General features: G+C 47.2%; 1 protein-coding gene and 2 long non-coding RNA genes across 3 annotated transcripts; 1 reads left to right on the forward strand and 2 right to left on the reverse strand.

Annotated features, from left to right (window-relative positions):
* Positions 1-1963: 1963 nt before the first annotated feature.
* On the reverse strand, positions 1964-12062 carry LOC104871652. Its single transcript, XM_010637683.1, has 3 exons — positions 11732-12062; positions 4826-5029; positions 1964-2344 (listed from the first exon to the last, which is right to left on the reverse strand). Exons 1-3 carry the CDS (start codon positions 11784-11786, stop codon positions 1965-1967), a joined length of 639 nt encoding a protein of 212 aa, XP_010635985.1. The 5' UTR covers positions 11787-12062; the 3' UTR covers position 1964.
* Positions 12063-12190: 128 nt separating this feature from the next.
* On the forward strand, positions 12191-12637 carry LOC104871653. The gene is made up of 3 exons (XR_782932.1): positions 12191-12308; positions 12406-12467; positions 12549-12637. It is a non-coding gene; the product is annotated as an uncharacterized LOC104871653 (long non-coding RNA).
* A 4749-nt stretch (positions 12638-17386) lies between these two features.
* Positions 17387-21042, reverse strand: LOC104871654. The gene is made up of 3 exons (XR_782933.1): positions 20700-21042; positions 18623-18664; positions 17387-17640 (listed from the first exon to the last, which is right to left on the reverse strand). It is a non-coding gene; the product is annotated as an uncharacterized LOC104871654 (long non-coding RNA).
* Between the last annotated feature and the right edge of the window lie 498 nt (positions 21043-21540).

Genomic DNA, 21540 nt, shown 5'->3' on the forward strand with positions numbered 1-21540 from the left:
TCTTACTGTGCTCAAAATGCCACACGCCACTGTGAGAAATGGTAAAGTGAATTCAGATTTAAAAAAATGATTTTCTCCGTTTCAGCCTGTATGTTTTTGCTAACATGCCTTGTACCTGATGATCCTTTTGTTTGTTTTGAGTCTGGCATTAAATTCATCTAATAAATATTTGATTTAGGTGCAGTGGGTTTTAATTTTGGAATTTCAATGTTATTCTCTTTTTATAGTTTAACTTTCTTGAAATTATTGTTTCACTCTATTCATTTTTTTCTCTCAGTTTTTAATATATTTACAGTTATGTCTAAAAGTATCATTGTCTTCTAATTCCAAAATTTAGGTGATCAGTGGGTCAGTATGCCTGAATTTTTCGCTAGATTATGAGTACATTTCTTCTGCTTCTTTGAGCAATTAACATTTTTTAAGAATTGTGTGACGACGTGGTGAATGGTGTTGTGCAGCAGTCTAGACTGTGTGTTATCTTTCTCTAGAGCTTGTGGAGCACTATGCGTATGACAGCGTCAACACTTCTTTCCCAACCCTTGATGTCAGAGGGTTGCTGTACTGCCCGTGGTCTGTTTATACTTGATAAGAGCACTCAGTCTTACTACTTAAATGCTGTACACATTCTGACCGCTCCCAGATTTGTAAGTCAGCTTTGACTTCTCTTTCGAAGTTTGTTTTCCTTCTGCACCAAACAACTGCATGCTTTACATCTTTTTTCACCGTTTAATAGCAAATTCTGTGTCTAAAGCTGTTCTCCGCCTACCCTCAAACACTCCACACGACCCGCCCAGTTCAGCTTTTCCATTCACTGCTCTTTTCCAATGGCTCGGACCAAGTTTCGCAGTCACCCTCAGTTCCATTCTTTCTTTTACTCCTCACACCGAATCCATCCTTGTGCAGGGAAAGGGGACACAGAGGCCGTTTTCTCAGGAAGTGGCTTTAGTCCTGCCAGTGCCGACTCAGCAGACTCGTAACCAAAGGCCGAGGGCACAACATGGCACAGTTGCACCCTTTTATGCAATTTTTGTGTCTTCGTCTCCCCTGTGTGGGCGTACAGTAACATTTTAGTCTGGCTGGGTGCACAATAACAGTGTAAAATCTGGTTGGGTATGATTCATGTCACAGAGTGACGTCAGGACTACGTGCACGTGTTCAGAGGCTCAGAGGCTGCTGTAGTCGGGAGGGGCCACTCCACATGAGTGCCCCAGGGATGGCTCTTCTGTCCTCTTCGTATTTCCCTTTCCTGTGGACGTCCACATGGCAGGAGCTGAGGCCAGGGACCCTGGAGGATTGATTCGTCGTATCAGTGAGTCTCAAATGGAGAGACCAGGTAGCCAAAGACCAGCAGGGTGCTTGGGTGAAGCTGGGATCGCCAACAAGATCAGGTAAGGAGCCAGAAAGCAGAGGTCGTAGGCGTGGGGGGCAACCTAGAGCAGTGTCTCTGTTGGGTTGGTCTCGTTGGTCGTCCTTGAATCGCCAGGCTACTGTGACAGTGGCCGGGCCGTGCTTGGTCTCACAAGCAGCTCCCTCCCGCTAGGGTCCCCTCCGGGTGTCTACTGCGGCTCCAGGAGCCTTACCTCCCTTCGTGCCTCCCTTGTTTTTGCAAAGAAGAAAAGAACACTGCGCTTTGTTTCGCTGAGTAGAGACAGGAACAACTCCCTCGCCTTTCCTGTGTTGTCAAGTCTTGTTCACTGCGATGCTTGGTGATTGCCCAGTTAGGCTCCGGGCCTGTTGGGGTTGGGTGAATTAAACTCGCTTCTCTTAATTTCAGCTTATGTGAGAAGCCTGAGAGGACGGGGTGTCTTTGTCTGTTTCGCCACAAGCATTGCTGTGGTGCATGGGGAAGGGAGTCGGTGAAGGATGTCAGGAGGTGGCCTACGGTAGAGAGAAGAGGTCAAGCTCTGGAGTAGACAGCCTCCAGCTTGGAACCCGTCTATGCAGTTTGCAGCCTGTGATCTTCGTCAGGTAACATCGCCTCCCTGTGCTTCAGGTCCCTTCCCTGCGGGGGGAGTAGTGAAGCCTCCCTGGCAGGGTTGCCGTGAGGAGTAGTGAGTCAGTGCAGCTGCCTGGTGCCTGGTTCCTGTTGGGGCTAAGCTGCCAAACATGTGCTCTGAGGGTGGCTCCGAGGTAGCAGAGTGAATTGCAAGCAGCCCCTTCCCATTTCTCTGAGCTTCAAATACTTCTTGGCCTCCTGAGCCCCGCTGCCTCCCCCATACATGGAGCCAGCAGGAGCGGTCCCTGGGTCTTTGGTGTGAGGCAGGCCTGCTTTTATACCGCACTTCCCTTCTTCTGGATAGGTCTGGGCAGGCTAAGAATTTCTTCTGCGGTGTCAACCACACTCCTTAATTTATTAGAAAATAAATGTTAATATTTTGAATAAAGGCATAGTACTGTCTACACATATACTGAAAATGATAACCATATTACCATGATGGCCTGCATATCTTCATATTTAGCTTAAGAAGTAGAACATTACCAGTAACTCCGAAGCATCCCCTCTCCCCCCCCTCTCCCCCCCTGTAATCCTTCTTTTGAAATTGACCCTATTCACCCTTTATCTGTTTTTCTGGTGGCTTTTGTAGTTATTAGATGTGAATGCAACTCTAAATGCCATGTGCTTAACTTCGTGGGGTTTTGAGCCTTATTTTAAGCAGAATGACTCAGCAGATGTTTTCTTTGGCCAGTGGTGTTTCATCTAGTGCTACATTCATAAAACCTGCCTTATTTGTTATGACATGCTGCTTCTTCCTTCTTCTGCAGATGGACATCTTCACGTCACACTTCTGCTGCACAAGCAAGGCTGGGTGTTTGTGCATCCTGTGGGTCCCAGTCTGCATCTATTAAGTGGGTGCTGGGTCATGCTGCACATCCACATTCAGGGCCCAAGAGGGCGACACGCGCTTTTCCACAGGGTTCTTCTTGTTCCCGGACCTACTGACCAGGGCGTCTGCTGCTCCATATTCTCGTTAACTTTTGTAATTTACTATTTCTTAATTTCTGCCAGCCTGAAGGTGTTCAGTGAAATCCCACGTTGGTTTCTGTTTCTTTCTTGGCCGGCATCCTGGAGGACTGCCTTGAAGACCAGCTCCAGCTGGAGATACATCCTGAGACTGACTCCCAGTCCCAAATTCGTCAAGATGGCGTGTCTCCATTTGTCTTTGTTGCACAGCAGCTAGCAGTGGATGACAGGACAGAGGCCAGAGATGTAATTTGCTTAGCCCCGTCTCTTTGAATTTGGAGATTTTCTCTCCTCACCCTGAGTCTTTCTACAACCTCCTCTCAGTTGTTGATTAATTTACCGTAAAGCCCTGGAGGGGTGCAGCTCGTGAAGAGTGAGAAGCAGGGTTGGTTTGTAGCTGGTGAGCGGCAGGTCATCCATCACTCTGAAGGGAAATTGCTCGTTTAAGAGGTGGTGCATTGTTTCTGGCCCCAGTGTAAGTCGAGCAGTTGTGTGGAACAGTGACAGAGCTTGCAGCCCTGGGCTGGATCCCGGATCAGTCATTTGTTGCTGCTGCAAGTGTCACACTTTGCGAATTTTCTCTGTTGGGCCATTTGACAAGTGGGGAGAAGCAGTCACGATGACTTCATCTCAGCCTCCTAATAGAGATGTGCTGGGCCTTCTGCCTGCTTAGCTGACTTCTAAGTGAGTCTGCTGAGTGTCACGGTGGACCCTACTCTTTCCTTTACGACAGCCAACAGTGACTCGGTTTTAATTCTTTGATTCATTAACCCAGCGGTTTCCAGTTGGGCAACTTTTCCTTCCAGGTACACTTGATAGTGTCTGGAGACGTTTTTGGGTGACACAAGAGGAAACTGCTACAGCTGTCTAGTGGGCAGAGGCCAGGGATGCTGCTAAACATCGTAGAGTGACAAGGACGGTCCCTAAAGCAAAGAATTATCCAGCTTAGCTTGCCAACAGTGCCAAGGGTGAGAACATCTGCATTTATTCCCTGAAGGCTGAGCAAACATGTATCAAGTGCCAATGATGGGTCTGAAGCCTTCTTCTTTCCCCCTTGCACAGAGGATGGCTGCATCAGCTCAGAGTTCTTGGGACCCTTCTTTGCAGTGTCTCTTGGCTACTCAGACCCAGTAGTTTTCATTCTGATACTGTCCCTGATCAAATGGGAAATCACTCAATTTTCAGACCCCTTCCCTGATCACTCTCTATCCTGATCAGCATGGATCACTCAGCAAGCCTGAGGTGGATGACAGGGGCCCCCACCCGCTTGCAGCCCAGGTGCCGGGGTTCACACACAGGTGTGGAGGAGTCCTGCAGGTGAGGCTGTGAGTGCCCATAAAGGCACATTCAAGTTACAGTTACACATTATTTTGGCCCTGGCACCTAGGTTCCTAGCTAGGTCTTTGGCACCACGTCACTGGCTTCCCTGCTCCTCCAGCTTGCAGACAGCGTATCACAGAATTCCTTAGTCCCCATGACGGGACTGCTCTGGCCTCATCCCTCCTGGGCTTCCTGAGGTCATCACTGGAACATGGCTATGCCCATCTTTCGTTTTCCAGTCGGCATTTGCATTACATGACAAGTGACATCCCAGAAGCCCAACTACCTGCGACTCATTTCTCTTCGGTAACCTCGGCAGTACTCACACTGTCAAGTGAAAGTGGAGCCTGAGCCAAAAGGAGAAATTGAAATAAAGACATCACCTTTGTTTACAATTTTGATATTTCGTGCATCATGACTTTCTTTGCATTAATTTAAGATTCAAAGTATTGCACTAAAATGCTGCTTATCTTAATTACTGAGGGTTTTTTTTGGCATGTGTATCCTTAAATTTGGCACATGAAACATAAAGTGGGTGCATACCTGACCTCCCCCTGGTCCCACGTAGCCATGGCAAGAAGGGCTGCAGCAGCAGTGGGAGGTTTTTCTGATTTCCCCAAGAAGGATGCTGAGATAGTTGGGAAAGTGCTATTTTTGGTTGTACGTGAGGTGTTTCTGGAAGAAATTGGCATTTGAGTCCTTGTACTTCACCCACTGTGCATGGGCACTGTTCAGCCAGGTGAGGGCCTGCAAAGAAGAGAAAGGAGGAGGAAAGAAAGATCTGCTTCCTTGTGGAACGGGGACGCCCACCTGCTCCTGGCCTTGGCTGCAGAACTCCAGGTTGTCAGGCATTAGACCTCTGCTGTGCATGGGAAGTCCCCAGGCACTCAGCTTTTGGTATCGGACTGAGTTGTGCTGCTGGCTTCCCTGGTTTTTAAACTCGCAGATGCCACACGATGGAACTTCCTGGCAGCACAAGAACATGAGCCAGTTCCCAAAATGAATCTCCTCTTTATCTATTGATCAACCAATTGCTCTACTACCTGTCTGTCCATATCTCTCATCAGCCTGTATCACCTATTTGTTCTCTGGGGGATCTTGAGCAATACAGCCTAGACCTGAGGCAACACGTTGTTGAGATACTGGCTGAATAATATGACCATAGAGCTTCCTGTTTAGCACTGGTCCAGTTTGTCCAATTAAGCATGGGTTCCTTTATCAAAGTATCACCATAGCTGCTGCTTCCATGGAGCTCTCTGGTTTGAAGGACAGGGATTTAGCTCTCTGCTGCTTTCTATAGAGGTGGGACAGCTTTTCAGGCACTGACACTAAGTAGCCAGGAGAGCCTTCCAATCTTGATCTTTTTAAAATGTCAAACGTAACTTAAATGCTTAATATTATAGGTAATTTCCAGTGACTGCCGTGGTGAGATTTGAGGCAAGCCCCAGGCCCTTGAAATGCTGCTCCTTACCTGTGGCTGTGTATGCAGGTGTTTGTAGCAGAGTCAAGAGGCAGGACTGGTCTGTTCTATAGGGAAACATTTTATTGGAGAATTTGGATTTTGACTTGGATTTGAAATCAGCTCCACTCCTTACAGGATGTGTGACCCAGGCTTGCTTCTTAACGTATCCAAGTGTGTTCCCATGGGCAAACAGGGGTGATGTAATAGAGGGTAAGATTTTCCCTCAGCCATTCTCAGTAGATAGTCAATGACTTACAGCCTCTATAAATTTCCTATTCTAGATTCATCATATAAATGGAAATACATAACGTGCAGTATTCTGATTGGCTTATTTGACTTAGCACAGTATTTTCAAAAACTCACCTATGTAGTAACAGGTATTAATTCATTTTTATTGCCAAATTATTTGCCATTGTATGGATACATCTTGTTTATCAACTTACGAGGTGGTAACTATCTTAGTTACTTTTCTCACTGCTGAGACAAAATATCCAATACCCAAAGTTAAAAGAGGCAAGGTTCATTGTAGCTCATGGTTTATAGGGGTTTCAGTTCGTAGTTGGCATGGCAGAAGGACACTGCAGAGGAGAAATTATTCATGATAAGCAGAAGGCAACAAGCAGAAAACCAAGCAGCAGCCCTCTTTCTGTCCCTTATGTTCTCTCTAGGCTACCCACTGTTAGGAAGGCAGCACGCACACCCAGTGTGGGGAGCCTTTACTCTTAACATCACAACAAGAATCAATCCCAGCATCACATCCTTGATCCCTGCAGCTCACAGCCTAGATCCAGCCACCTTCAAAAAGTATTTCTCATAAGGTGTCCTTGCTACACATTCCCAAAGATTTTATCTGGAAATATTTCTTCTTCATATTTTATAGAAATTTTTTTCTGGATATTTAGTTTTTGGTTGATGAATGCCTACATTCAGCACTTTAAATATATTGTTCCATTCCTCTGACTTTATTGTTTCTGAAGAGAAGTCAATTGTTGGTCTTACAGAGATTCTCTTACATGTGATGAGTCATTTTCCTCTTGCTGCTTTTAAGGCCTTGTCTTTGTCTTTCAGCATTTTATTATATTTGTGTTTGGATGTAGATATCACTACATCTACCTTAGTTTGAGTACACTGATCTTTTTAGGAAGTTTTTTTAAATAAAATTTGTGAAGTTTCAGGCTTTGTTATATCAAATTTTTTCTATTCTTTTTTCTCTCTGCTTCTGATACTTCTACTATGTGCATGTGGGTAAACTGTGTAATGTCCCATACTTTACTGAGGCTCTATTTTTTATCATCCTTGTTTCTCTTTTCAGATTATTTAATCTCTATTCATTTATTATCAAGTTTACTAAATCTGTATTCTGCTGGCTCAAATCTAATGTTGGATCCTGCATGTAAAGTTTTCATTTTTGTTACTGAATTTTTTCTACTTCAGAATTTCCACTCAATTCTTTTTGAAAAATAATTTATCTTTGTTGATATTCTATATTTGCTGAAATGTCACATGCATACATTTAAAATTATTTAGTTAATGGGACATATTTACAACAGATGCTTTGAAATCTTGGTCACTTAAGTTTAATACATTTGAAATCTTGACCCTCTTAAAAAATAATTTCAATTACCTTTCCCTATGTATAGGTCACAATCTGTTTTTCTTATGGCTCATTTTTTGTTATTGAAAACTTGATATTTTAGATAATATGTTGTAGTGACTCTGGATATTTTTCCTCTCCTCCACTAGGGGTTGATATGATCGCTATTTTGTGGTCATTTATTTACTTACTTGTTGACTTGGAACACTTTGGCTGTGAAGTCTCTTTCTTCTAATGTGGACAGTCTCTGATTTCTCTCTTCAGATTTTTTCCCCTTGTTTTCACTTTGTTTTTATTTTTAAGCCCAGATTTCTGGGGATTAGACCAAGGTCAGCATATCGCTTATTTGTACATAAAACTTAGCTAGTTTTACCCTGTTCCTGTTGTGTGTGTGTGGCTTGGAGGTCACTCTCATTGTTTGAGGGGTACATTTGCTTATCCAGGGATTAGTAGCTTGAGTCTTTCATTTCTGAACACTGCTGTAGGCCGCGCTTTGGTGAGGCACATAGCTTTGCACACTTGGGGACAGCTGTGTGCTCTTCCTAAGGTTGGCTTCCTAAGCATCACCCTTGCATCAGAGCAACTTACTTTTTTTCTGAAAGTGTTTGTGCTTATGCCTGTAGGGTCAGCGAGTCTCAGAGGCCCTTTGTTACTTGCTGGTCTGGTTTGGGTGTTTTAAGTCTGTCCCACACTCTGCTCTGATTGCCCCTGGGTGGGTGCAGCCTGCTGTTGTGCATAACCTTTTGAACCTCAGCATTGACTGTCTCTAGCCCCACCAGGACTTCTCTCCTCTCTTTCTTTCCCTAGTGCTCTCTGTTTAAGTTCTGATTGCTCTTCCATCTTTCTTGTTGCTACTTATATCACCAAGCTATGAGCGCCTTCTTCGTTGCCCACCACCAAGTTCTCCTTCTTTGGTCTTTTCTTCTTTTCACAGTGGCCTTAGGCATAACATTCTGTATATCCTGCTCCAAACAACATCAGTTCTCTAAGCAGTGTTGGGGCACTCTTTTCCCTGACAGCCTATTTTTCTGGCCCGCCTTTTGTACTGGACTGAAACTCTAAGTTACAGAAATAGGGGCATGCAGGTGATACTTCTACTCCACAAGCAGAGATTAGTTATACAGTGGCTCCAAATCTTGTTGGATTGCCTCTGCCGATGTAGAACTCTGCCTGTAAGTGAGCTAGGGAGGAGTCTGTGACTCTTGGAGTAGATTCTTTACTCTATGAAGAGGAGCTGGGAGAAGAAAGAGAGTGTTGTAAAAGAGGCTGCTATTACTCAGCACCATGATTAGTCAGGAGCCAGAAGGATTGGGGCATGGGTTATGGGCAAGAGCCTCTTTGCGGTTTTCACAGGAAGAAATGGGTGAGGCAGGCTAAGCCGGTGTAGGAATGGCTAATTTGAATAATTCCAGTGGGGTCTAGGACAAAGTCTTTTTCTTTCATTCCTGGTTCCTGACCCTGAGGTACTAGGGCAGAGGAATACTGGCTCTGAGCAGGGTATGTGTGAGAGCTCAGAGAGCAAATGAGCTGAGTGGGCCCTGGATTGGGTAGTCTGTGCATGAAAGGTGCCCTGTGCCACCCTGAGTGTGTTAACACATCTTTACGTTCTATGTGTGCGGCCTTGAGTGGTGTGGCAAGTCACCTGGGCTTTGTGAATACCAAGCCATCTCTTCAGTGGCAATGCTCTCCTGTTCTGCTGGTCTCCGCACACCTGAATAGTAATAGAGCCCACATTTTAAAACATGATAGGTGCAGCAATCAGTGCGATTTATTCTGAGCCTGGAAATGTGTCCATAGCCTGCTCTTGGCTTGCTGACTGGTTCCACCAGATGGCAGTGGTGGCCTGGGAAGATACCTCTGCTGGCTGGCATGTGCTTGCACTTGGAATGACTGCGGCTGTGTATGGGTTTGCTGGATGTTGCTGTGGATTCCCATCCTACATTTGATTTTGATGCCTGTGTCCTCCCTGAGTTCCATTATCAACTGTGTTACTCGTTTAGGTTTTAGGATAATGCTAGTTGTGGGATCTTTTTCTTTTTGTTTTGTTTGCTTTGATTGACTCTCTAAATTAGTGAGCCTCCTCTCAAGGGTCTAAGGTGTGACGTTTTTCCCAGATCTGTGAGAAGAGCCTGCTCCATTGAGGAAAGCACTGATAAGTAGTTAGCAACGTGAAGTATTTTCCCTTTCATTTCAGTTTCTTCTCTTGAGTAGCAGGTGCTTGCTCTTTGGAAGTTCTCATGAGTTTTTAGCCACACAGGGAGCCACTATGTAGGTAGCCCCCTCAAGGAGCACATACTCTACAGACGGCATTGCTAATGCACTGTGACTGACTTTGCGGCTGCAGCCGTTCATCCCCGTAGACGGTAGGGTATGGGAACCATCCCTCGGGAGACTAGTGGCGTCATGTTTCATGTGACTGGAAAGGGAAAAATAATATTTTATCTCTACCCCACTATCTTCCCACTCGAGGAGATCATATGAGAAGTCTGGATAATATGCGTGGGCCTTAACTGAGTACCACTGTCTACCAGCTTGTCAAAGGCTTCAAAACTAAGTCTTAAAAATACTAAAAAGGACACTATTGCTCTCCTGGAAGTTGACCCAGAGCCTCAGACGTTAGGTGGGGCAGTCTGGAGAGGGAAGCTGCTGCTGGAGACAGGCCCTGCTTAGGACCACCAGGAGTTTATCAGCTCAAACACTCACGGGAAGGGGAAAAAGAGGAAAAAACAGTCTGGAAGGGACAGAAGACACCTCTACCAGCAACACCACCACCACCACCACCACCACCACTACCACCACCACCACCAACAACAACAACAACAGAACACAAAAGAAACAATTTTACACAGCTAGAAGTACAAGCCATTCTAACCATTTGTTTAGAAAAACAGAAAAAGAAAAGAAAAGGGATTCATTTCAGATGGGGTGAGGTGGGTGGATTCAAGGGTATATGGGGTGGAGGGTTGGGGTATGTGATGGTATCGGGGTCCAGACCTTACTTTCCTAGGGAGAGGAGGGAGAGGACCCTGTTTCTGTCTGAATACAAAGGCAGTGCCTGGGAGGTGGATTCAAAAGCCACAGAAGGAAAACTCCAGTCTTTTTCTCCATCCCTCTTTCCTCTAATTGCTAAGGAGGCTGTCACTGTGAGCCATGAACTGGACACAGAAATGAAAATCTGTTAAAGGTTTAAGACAGGAAGAAAAAGGAAAAAGAAAAATGCCTTAGATATAGGGAGAGAAAATAAAAATCTACCTGTGGGGCATCTCAACAGCTTTGCTGTTACTTAAATCTGTGGACAAGATTTCAGCTACATCAACTGTTTCCAGGAACACCGAACATCCTAGACTTACATCCAGGACATCGCTGAGACTTTCATCCCACATGGCACCTAGACCAGGGATGGTGAACCTCTTAGAACTTCCAGTGATACAAAGGGCCTGCTGCAGCCTGAGTGCCATAGGTTCAACCCACTGACCCAGACCCTTATCCCAGACATCACCTAGACCTAGTTTCTGGAGATGACACTGCCTCTGCTGGCATCTCCACAGTTTGAGACCTTGTGGTTCCAGGTGACTCTGCCCTCAGGAGTAAGACAAATGCACCCCGTGCCTCGAACTTCTCCCCCAGCCATGCATGGATTATATTTCCTGAAACATCGGTGAACTGGACAGACATTTCTTCTTTTTCTCTTCTGAGACTAGATATTAAGGATTCTACTTTTTTTTGTGAATCCTTCATCTGCTGAGCCCACGATTCCATTATCATCTTTGCTCAGGAAAACATGCCCCCTATACTCCCACACTTAAAGGGAATCTGGTGGTGGTAGCTGGTACCCGTGCCACTCTAGACGTTCCTGGAGGTTATTTCTTTCTGTGGGAGGTTCAGATCAGTGAAGTCTTCGATCCCCTGGAAAGAAGACTACCCCACCCCAGGGACTTCTACTTCCCCTTCAGCTTTCCACCATGACTTCCTGTTCTGATCTCCAGCCATGATCACCACAGCCACCGCTTCCTTTAGTTACACAAATATCACTAATCCTCAGGTATACTTTACTAAGCCAACCATTGATGCTCTCCAACAGCATAGCTACAAAGCCTGTACTCCTGACCTGAAAAATACATGAAGATATTATTGGCAAACTATTGCTTTTAAGACATTCCACAACTCTACCAAGATACCATATACATTAGAGGCCCCACAAATCTCAGTTGCTTTCTACACAAATAAGAAGCTTAGAGATGGGCTGCTCTGCAAGGACCTCTCATGCTTAAACTTGTGCTCCTCTTTTTCTACTGTCATGCTGAAATGTCACCTATATATTTTAGAAGTACTTTTGCCTTGCTCTCTAAATGTCTCCATTACCCATCTAGCAGTCTCCCTCTGGGGTACTTACCTAAAAGGCTTGAAGTTAGCATGCTGAAGAGACGTCTGCATGTCCATGTATACATAGCAGCAGCACGATTTATAACAGCCAAGTCATGGGGTCCACCTCCGAGTCCATCAACAACCTGGTGTGTGTGTGTGTGTGTGTGTGAGGGGCTATGAGCACGGGCTGGCTTTTTGTCATTTAGGTCAGCTAGCTGCAGGAAAAACCTTTTTTTGCCTAGAAATCACTAACAGCACCTCATACTTCATAAGCAGGTACAGTGTGATTTGCAGTTAAAAGGTGAAAATTAAAAAGAAAGTAAAAGAAAAAAAAGAAAGAATTCCTTTAATCCCTCCCCCCAAAGCCCCTAAATCATACACATATGGAGTCTCCACTGCTCTCATCTCAAAGTTTCCCTATTGTGATGTCAAATGAAGTCACCTGGCCGGAAGGACCGCACACGTGGTTCTGTTCTGATGTGAGGATTTCAACCCAGGGAGCCTCAGTAAGGCCGGGAGACTGCCTCCCCAGGAACACTGGCTCCCTAAGGCGGCAGAGGACTCTACTGAGGTCTGAATGTGTCCCAAGGCAGTGGCGTGAGGAGGTGGGTCTCCTCCTGTGATGAGTTGGATTAGTACCCTCGCGAAGGAGCGTTCACACAGTGTCTGCTCTGTTTCTCTGTCCCCTTCTACCATGTGAAGCTGCAGAGGAGAGAGCAGCCTTGAGCACATTTTGAACCTGAAGGCATCTGTTTCTATTGTCTGTAAGTTACTCAGTCTCAGGCATTTCGTTTCGGCAGCACAGACTAAAACGACTTGTCCGAAAGTGTGTTTTTCTTGTGCAGGCACCCCAGCCCCCACATTCTTGACGGAACTCATAACCCGGTAATATCCTGCAGCAGGTCCTTTATCACCTGGAGGAGTGCCCCAGACGCAGTGAATTCATCTGTAGTAGCTAATCCCAGGCAGGCTCACTTTGCTTTGCCGGAATCCAGGCTGCTGCTGTGTTTCCATCCCTCCCCCCACCCAGTTTGCCCTAGTGCTTCTCCATGGGTGCTGTGTGGTGTGGGGTACCCCATCATTTTAAGTCATCTCTTCAATAGCAGCTGACTCCTAATTTGTTTCCTTGTACTTCAGTAATAATTCAATCCACATCTCAGAACAGTGAGTCACTTATGATCTGAAGGATTTGGTTGGCCCTGGGAAGAGCAATCTCCCCAGGATTACGAAGGCCCAAAATATCAACACATCAGCATAAGACATAATTACAGAGAGGAGACGGTGGTGGCCACACCTGCCTGGAGTGGAGAGCTCTGTAACCAGGAGGGAAGGGTCACCGGTGGCCTCTCTTCCGGAGAGTAATGCCCCAACCTCGGTGGGAAGCTGATAATGGGTTCAGGGCACATTACCCTGAAATATGGCACTTTGGCCCAGAAGAAACAGCAGACACAGGGAGGGTACGCTCTGGTCTTCTGCCACCCTCGTCTCCAGAAGCAGGCTCTCATCTGAGAGGTGGCCTCCCTGGACCCAGAAGAAAGAAACACTCTTTTCTCTGCAGACCCAGGGACACAGAGAAGCATTGCACAAACTGGTTTGTAAGTTCCCTCAGTTCATTGCCATTAGATCATACCCCTCTGTCCAGTCGTACTCCCACAAGACTCCTCACTCTTCGTCAAAATCAAACATACAAGTATACAGGTTTTCCCGTTTCTTGGAGTCTTCATTTCTGAAGCTTTTTGCGACGCATCAAACTTATATTAAATGTGCTTGTGTGCTTTTCTCCTTAACCTCTTTTGACACAGGAGTTTCAACCACGAGCCTACCAGTGGAGAGCAAGACTCTTCCCCTCACTTCCTGTGGTGGGAGGGATCGTATCTTCTCTGCCGGCTCCATGCTCTTGCTCCTGGATATTTTCCCGAGGCAGAGCTTGTGGGATGAGCTGGTCATGTGGAAAGACCTTGCTGGTCTGATGAAGATTTAGCAGGTCTTCATGAATAAATGCTTCTCCCTTTGCTATCATAACAATTTCCAGAAACTTTAAATTGCTTTTCTGATTTCTTCTGGGATAAAATCTGTTGGGAAGAGTCGACTGTGCTCTTTACTCTTCCATCCTATAAGTGGGCCTCATGAGGATAATTTGGACACATAGTTTGGTTCACTTTTATTGAAATATTGTTCTGCTATAACTTTACTACTTAACAATGTCAGGATTTACCCTTCTGTTCTGATGTGTCGACTGTGTGGCTTCCATTGCACAGCAGAAGATAACTAGCTGCTTCTTCCTTCAAGACCACATTCTGGGGTAGGAAGGGGAAGAGGGAGGAGGAAGAGATGGGCCTATCTTTCCTTTTAAAGGCCATATTCTGAAAGTTCACTGGCCAGAGCTTGGCCACGTGGCCACAGTTAAGAGCAAGGGGGAGAGGTGTGTAGCTGAAATCCAGGTGTTCAGTTGTTACAGAGAAAGGGAGTTGTGCACAGTGACTCACTGATGCCAACACCACACCTGATGTGTGCCAGGCAGAGTGAACCTCTGAGAATTTCTAAAAAAGCAAACCAGAAGAGCCCTTTTAAGGTGGACCAATTAATTCCATTGGCGTTCCAGTGAGAACTTTCACTTTAGAAATTGCTCCAAGAACTGCATGTCCTTGTAAGTAGCCCTGGTGAGGGTCTGTTTCATACCCGGAATGAAATTCATGAGGCTACAGTTTTAGAAGGGATTTGGCAGGGTCATAATCCTCTTATCATCTCCTTCACCACCGCATCAGCCATAGCAGAAGTGAAAAGAACCACTCAAGCCACAGTGCACTTTTATTCTTGGTTGAGGTGAATCGGAGGAGTAGAATTTTGTAGAATTATCTTCCTTTATGTACCAGGTTCTGGGATGCTCGGCTTTGGATGTCAGGGCCAATAGGAAGCTCAGTTTCCTGATTGAGGTGCCTGGGGCAGTCAACAGCACACGTTCATGCATCTGGTGTGCACTTGCGTGGTGATGGGACAATCATTAGAAAGGCTGCGGAGTTCTTTCTGCCAGCCGTTTAAATGATTGGATAGATAGCATGCTAATTAAATTCAAGGAGAATATTAAACTGGGAGGGAGCACAAACCCCAGCGAGAATAACAGGAAGAATTCAGCAGAATCTCAGAGGTTATAAAAATGGGTGGAAACAATAAAGGAAAATTTGATCTAAAAAACAAATTAGATAAGAGATTTTAATGGTGCCAGAAGTCGGGGGAGGGAGCCTACCCAAGCTTTTATTTGTGCCCACAAATGCTTACAGGTGTAATTATGGAGGGACATCTTGGGCAGGAGGGACCAACTCCACCTCAGCTCTGGGTACACTGTGCCAGGAATCTGGAGACTCCGTGACACCAGCCAGGGCCTGGGAGAATGAAGCAGGCAGAGAGAGACAGAGAGTAGGAAGAAGGAGATCATGTGTTATCCAGCAAGTAAAGATGCTGGGTGAAAAGGTGATTACCCAAGGAAATTAAAGTATATTCAGGTCCCAGAAGTTCTGCATGATCTTTCTGCCCATGTCGTGGGGATCACGCAGGTTGTGGTGTAGCAGTGACAGCTCTGGCTAACATCAGAGCCTCATTCTGACTCTATCAAATCTTTCTTCGTCTCAGTTTCTTCATCTGTGCAACTGAAGGCTCTCCAAGAGGCAGGAGGGAGGGTGAGTGTGGGAGGCTAGTGGGACCTGTTCTCGGCAGGAGCTTCAGGAGGAAGGGACAGGTGGAGCTGGAGGAGAGGAAAGAGGGAAGGTAGGTCTCAAGGAAGCTGGAGGAGGCACAACCATGTGTCTTACGGTTGGGTCAGAAGAAGACAGGAGGATTGCATTTGTCTGGATTCCCCAGAAACAGAGCCTAAGACAAGGATGTGATTCCTTGGGAGGTGAACACTTGCTGTGTGGGTGGGAGAGGAGTGAGACCTGGCTGGGAAGGTGCCTTGGTCATAAGGTAGGTTAGCATCATGTGCTCTTGGGTTTTTTTCTCACGGGGGAAACTGGGAAGCCAGGCAGGGTCATTAGGGTTTATTTTTGAATTGTCCCCCACAAAGTCTCATGTGTTCAGAGGTAGGACTTTCAGAAGGCAATTGGATCACGGTGGTGCTATAACCCAGCAGTCTGTGAATCCATTGATGAGTCATAGCTGAATGTGCTCCCAGGAGATCAGGTCACACACTGGGGTGCGACCTGGAAGGGTGTGTTCTTATCTTTGGCCCCTCTCCTCAATTCTGTCCCAGGTTCCTGGCAGACAGGGGTGAGCAGCTTTAGCTTGCAGTTGCCTTTGTACCATGACATTGCTGCCGTGCAGCCATCTGACTATGGACCGAATCCTCTGAAAACAAGAGCAGAAATGAGGCAGAAATGAATCTCTCCTCCTTTAAATTATGGGTATTGGATATTTTGTTTCAACAGTTGCAAAGTACCTAATGCAAGGATAGCACCCTGGAACTATCACATTTATCTGCCCATTTTGCATTGCTCTAATAAAATCCCCGTGGCTGTGTTCTTTACCAGAGGCTCGGTTGGCTCACAGTTTTGGTGGTTGCAAGGTCCAAACAATTGGTGCTGGTCTCTTGGTAAGGGCTGCTTTGTCTGCATCACAGCCTGAGGAAGCGGCAGAAAGGGAACCAGTAGTGGGTGGGGTGGTTGATTGTGTCTTCCTGAGTAGGAGAAGCTCAACTAAATCAGCTCAGCGATTCCACACCGTAGGGTGGATGGTATAAAGGGCAAATGAGAAAGGGTGGATCCGCTTCTGTTTCTTCAGAGGCTCTCCAGTCCTTGCCTTCACCTCAGATGTCATCTCCCGGCTTCCAGTGCAGACCCATCAGCCTCCTGATACAGACTTCATGGGTCACTGCAGTGAGCCCCAGAGCTTCTACTGGGTCCTTCAGATCTCCAGTGTGTGGGCAGACCCTTGGCACTCCAAGACACATACGACTCTGTGGGTGGCCATTCTGAGACCATTTGGTAAATTCTTATATACTTGTATATCTTATATTATCTCTTTTTCTAGTAAGCACTGAAGAACTCAGGTGGACTCACTTTATAACAACTCACTGTCATGGGAACTAACTCTTGAGAGACCCACAGCATTCTGTGAAACCAGCATGAATCTATTCCTTGTGGTGGAGTGCCCAGGACCTGATCACCCCCACCAGGCCCACTCTTGAAGCTTTTATCACTCCTTACTGCCATGCTGGTCACCAAGTTCTCAGAGTAGGAAACTTTTGGGGGAGAAACCATGTGGAAACTATAGCACCACCCAAGGGCAAGAGAACTGGGGTATCACCACAGCAACTCCCAGCATTGGTTGGAGGCTGCTCTCTGGAAGATTTGACTTAATTCTCTGCACCCCAATGCTCCAGCAGCAAAAAAACCTCCAAGACAGAGGGATACAGAGGCTGGCAGTTGAGCACTGGCTGGAGAGCTCTGATATGCTGAGGATGAGGGTGTCTAGTGGGGAGTTGATAGAATCTGCAACACAGAGGCAGGGGGTAGAACAGGGTCTGTGTAGCTCATGAGGCCAGGTGCCAGGACAGTTGTCCCGAGGTCAGAACAGCAGCCTGGGAAGATGACTTGTGACAGATGGGGACCCTGGCATCCCATGCAACTAATAGAATTAGTGTCTTTGAAGGGAAAGCCAGATTTTATGAGTAACGACTTGCATTTAGGCTTCCTGGGGAAATTGTGTTATTAGAAATAATCATCAGGAGTGGAAGGATATCTGTGTCCAATACTCCCTCACGGCTGGACAACACAGTGCATCAGGGAAGTGGTGCAGTGCTATGGTTAGGCTCCCAGGCCTCAGGCACCTAAGTTGGCTCTGGTACTCCCAAGCTGTCGCTGTGGTCACATCGCCTGATGTCTTGGTGCTTCTGTTTCCTAACTTGCAAAGTCGGGGTGATGCTCTTGTTTGCACCTCCCAGGGTTTCTGTGGGAATAAAGTGATAGGTATTGGCCGTGGGAGGTATTAACACATGTACAGTTCTTAGAAGATGCCTGGCACATGACTGGGTTTCCATAAGTCTTATTCCCCGTTCAAGAACACAGTGACTTAGAAGACACGGAAGCCCTGAGAGGTCATTGTGGGGCCTCACCTGAACCCAGGTACGGTGGGGGGAGGGTGGGGGCACAATGAGGGCTTGCTGCCAATGTCCGCTCTGAGGCTGCAGAGTCGGTGGGGCAGCAAGTCTGGGGCCGGCTGTGCATCCAGGGAGGTAGGGTCAGCCCACCCGAAGGGACCTGACGGGTGGTCCCTGCCCAGCTGGGAGTGACGAATGGCTGCCTCTTCTAAGGCGGGAGGGCAGGAGGAAGGTGGTCCTGCTCTGTGGGAGAGGGGCTTCCGCACTGCACAGGCCTTCATGGAGAAGCAGACAGCACAGCGGGAGGTTCAAGGGTGAAGGGCAAGTGGCAGAGGACAAATCTGGGCTGAAGATCAGGACTGTTCCAGTCCACAGCTTCCAAGAGAGTGCACAGAGGGCTTGTTGGGCCTGCGAGGGGTCTGCAAAAGTGAAATGTTTGGTCTGGGATCTGGCAACCACCAGGCTATGAATGTGGCTTTGGGTTCAGCAGAACATCCATGACTATGATCAGATATTTCCTCTCTACCACTGAAGTTGGCCCCTGAGTTAGTGTGGAATGACTTAAGTAAGATATCTTGACTTTGCAGTGATGCATAAGTGTGTGCATTTAGTAAAAACTGTGATCGAATTTTGGATTTTGCTTTTTTTCCTGGACCAGTGATAAGCACTGAAATCCTCTCTTGTGATGTGGGTATTAGCAGTGAGCTACAGTTACAAGACAGACACTCGGTCGTGGGGGTGAATAATGGACATCAGTGCTGTGATGTTTCGTGGAATAGTGTATGCATGTGTGTTCCGGACGGTAGTCTTGATGGTAGAAAGTTTACTCACCATGTTCAAGGCCCTGCATTTGAATCACAGCAATGTAGATCCCTAAAGAAGTAACAAAAAATAAATACATGTTCCACTTACCATATTTTCACTTTATGGCGACTTGGTGAGGACATGACCCCATTTTAAGCTCAGGAGCAATGGTACTTGCCATTTCCCCATTTCTTAATGACATTCCAAGTGGTCACTTAGCTTTCTAGTCATTTTAGTTATTTACAGAGAGCAGTTTGAAACCGCAGTCCCAACTTGTTTCAGGACCTCCGGCAAGAGTCAGGTCTGAGCAGGACAGTGGGGCAGGGATAGGGAGGGGAGGCTTGCACTCTGTTCCTTTACTTCCCCTCCATCACTGCACAGACGTATAGTCCGATTCTTCCTCTCTTTAATCTCTTGGGGTTGGGGAGGGAGACAGGGTTGGGAACTGTGAAGTGATTTTGTCCTAATTACAAGCTAATGTGTTTGCGTGTCACACATTCATGCATGCCAGGGAAAGACAGGAGACCCTGGGTTAGAGATAAGGAAGGCTTCTTACTTACAGTACGGCAATGGTCAGAGCATCGACATTTTTATGTCCATTCCCTGAGAATGGGTTCTTACAGTAACACAGGACATCCATTACGCAGTGGGTTGCTTAATAAGAAGGAACCCAGCCGGGCATGGGAGCTCAGGCCTGTAATCCAGCACTAAGGAGGCTGAGGCACGAGAATCTCTGTGAGTTCAAGACCAACCTGGGCTATATAGTGAGTTCCAGGTCAGTCTAAACTACATAGTGAGACCCTGTCTCAAAAACACAAAACAAAGCAAAACAACAACAACAACAAAACAAAAGGAAGGAACCCCGAGCTTGGGGAAGCGAGGTATCTGTAATGGCAGACGTGCCTGCTTTGGCTCTGGAGGGAGTCACCATCTCTCCTTAGCTGGACATTAAGTTTCCTAGCTTTTGGTTTGGAGATCTGCCATCTTTATCTTTCAAGGCTGTTCCTAATATAAACACCCTTGAAAAGACAGTCCAGAACAAAGTCCAGACAGTCAACACCTCTCTTGCAAGAGATGCTAAAATATAGCAGGCACAGGTCTCCTGTCTTTCACTGGAGAGATGACTAAGACACCCTCACTACTGAGGCCTCCTGTTGGTGTGTATAGCTCCAGGCTGGCTCTGGCTTGAGTGGTTTCCTCTTCTGCCCGTGCACCCTGTAGATGTGACCAGCTTCGGGTGCACAGTATGTGGGGTTTCCCAAGGTGGGGGCCTGCTTTGCCCTAGACAATCCCCCCATAGAGGACGGTCAAGCTTCCCTCTTCACACCAGGGTTCACATCCCGAACCTCTCTGTGGGTGGGCTCACCATGTGGGTTCTCCAGCTCTTTCCTCTCCCTCTAGCCCCGGAGAGTTCCTGACATGAAGCCCGAGGACTGCCACGGTCTGACTCTGCCTCCCCTAGGCTGCAGAGACCTGTGTGCCCTCCACGCATCCTTTCTAGACCTCTACCCGGACCTTGCAGGCTTTCGTAAGTATTCTGCCTTCAGAAATCCTCATGTGAGAAGCAAACGCTGCTCCCATGTCCACATCCAGCCCCAGCTCTGGGAATCTGCTAAGCCATCCCAGAAGTGTCTTGGCACTAGCTTCTTGCGCACCCAGCCTGTAGGTGGCAGGAAGGTGACAGCCCTCTTTGGGAGTCCAAATCTGTTGTGGAACCTCTGCACTTCTCAGCTTCACCAGGAGGAGACGGTGACCATGGACACAGTGTCTTGATGACTATGGTAATGCCCTTGCTCCTGCTTCCTGCCCCCGTCACATCTGCACACAGGCTGTGGTGGGGTGAGTTAGTCAGAGAAAGGCCAACCCACAACAGTGACTAATGACTTGTTGGGTGGCCTGCCCGGGACAGGGCACAGGAGCGACTCAGAGTTTAGGGGAATGAGGAGACCAATCAGGTGCAAGAATGCAATTAATTGATTTAATAAAATCGTGTGGAGGGGAATATTCTCTATTGAACATGCCCAATTTATGGCAGTGGCTTGGGAGAGAACTAGGTCACGTTCAGGTCCCTGATCACCAGGAAGCCACCTTTCATGAAAATTACCTGCCTCGAAAATTGGGTCAAGCTGGTACAGCTGGGAGCTGGGGGCTCCCCAGCTCATCTGCTTTTGCCTGCCTCCCGCACCCAAGCACCGGTGAGAAGGTCCCGGGCTGGGTTATTTTTAGACTCCTGTAAGCTGGTGGTGTGCTGAGCAGAATGGGGAGGTAGAGGCCACCGAGCATCCTACAGCTTCAGATACCTGGCTTGGCCCCCTCCCAAAACCGGGGAGATGCCAGATGTGATATTCCCATGCAGGAGAAGCCCCAAGGGTCCTTCTGAAGGGCCAGAGGGGCCACTCCTGGCCCTGAAGCATGCAACTAATCCCCACTGCACCTGATGGAAGCCTCTGGACACCCTGACTGCTGACCCGGCTGGCGAGGGTCTCTATGACTTGAGAATCTTTATGACCTAAGCGCATAGCACACACACAGCCATCCTGCCTCCTGTTACCTCCAATCCAAACCAAGTTACTCACTTGGAGATGCCTTTCCTTCCCGGTCTGCTGTCGTATACCTCTGCTCCCAACTCTGTTAGAATCCTGTCCTCCAAATATTCTGCTCCTTAGCATCTTAGCTTCACAGGTCAGAAGGATGCTTAAGTGTTCTCTCGCCTAGTGGGCTGGGGCTCCTCAAGGCAGAGCAGGTACTCAGAGCATGAGAGTAAGTGCCAGAATCTGGGGCGCTGGGGAGCCACAGGAAGCCTTTGGAAAAGGTGGGCTTTATTCTGAACACCAGGGTGCTTTCTCTGTAGGATTAGCTTCTGGTCCCAGCAGAATTCCTGGCTGACCGCTCTGTGTGGGAATGGAGGGCTGGGATCTCGTCCAGGGGCTTTGAGTGAATTCAGG

This window comes from Fukomys damarensis, unplaced genomic scaffold (assembly GCF_012274545.1).
Source record: "Fukomys damarensis isolate Sample0158 unplaced genomic scaffold, DMR_v1.0_HiC HiC_scaffold_29, whole genome shotgun sequence".
NCBI lineage: Eukaryota > Metazoa > Chordata > Mammalia > Rodentia > Bathyergidae > Fukomys > Fukomys damarensis.

What these genes read in the sequence shown, in the direction of transcription:
- LOC104871652 (XM_010637683.1), bottom strand. Translation starts at nt 11,786, where the DNA reads ATGTATACATGGACATGCAGACGTCTCTTCAGCATGCTAACTTCAAGC. An exon ending in GCTAACTTCAAGCCTTTTAG is followed by an intron (nt 5,030 to 11,731) that starts GTAAGTACCCCA and finishes TCTTCTTTGCAG; the next exon opens with GCCCTCACCTGGCTGAACAG. An exon ending in TGGGACCAGGGGGAGGTCAG is followed by an intron (nt 2,345 to 4,825) that starts GTATGCACCCAC and finishes TAATAAATTAAG; the next exon opens with GAGTGTGGTTGACACCGCAG.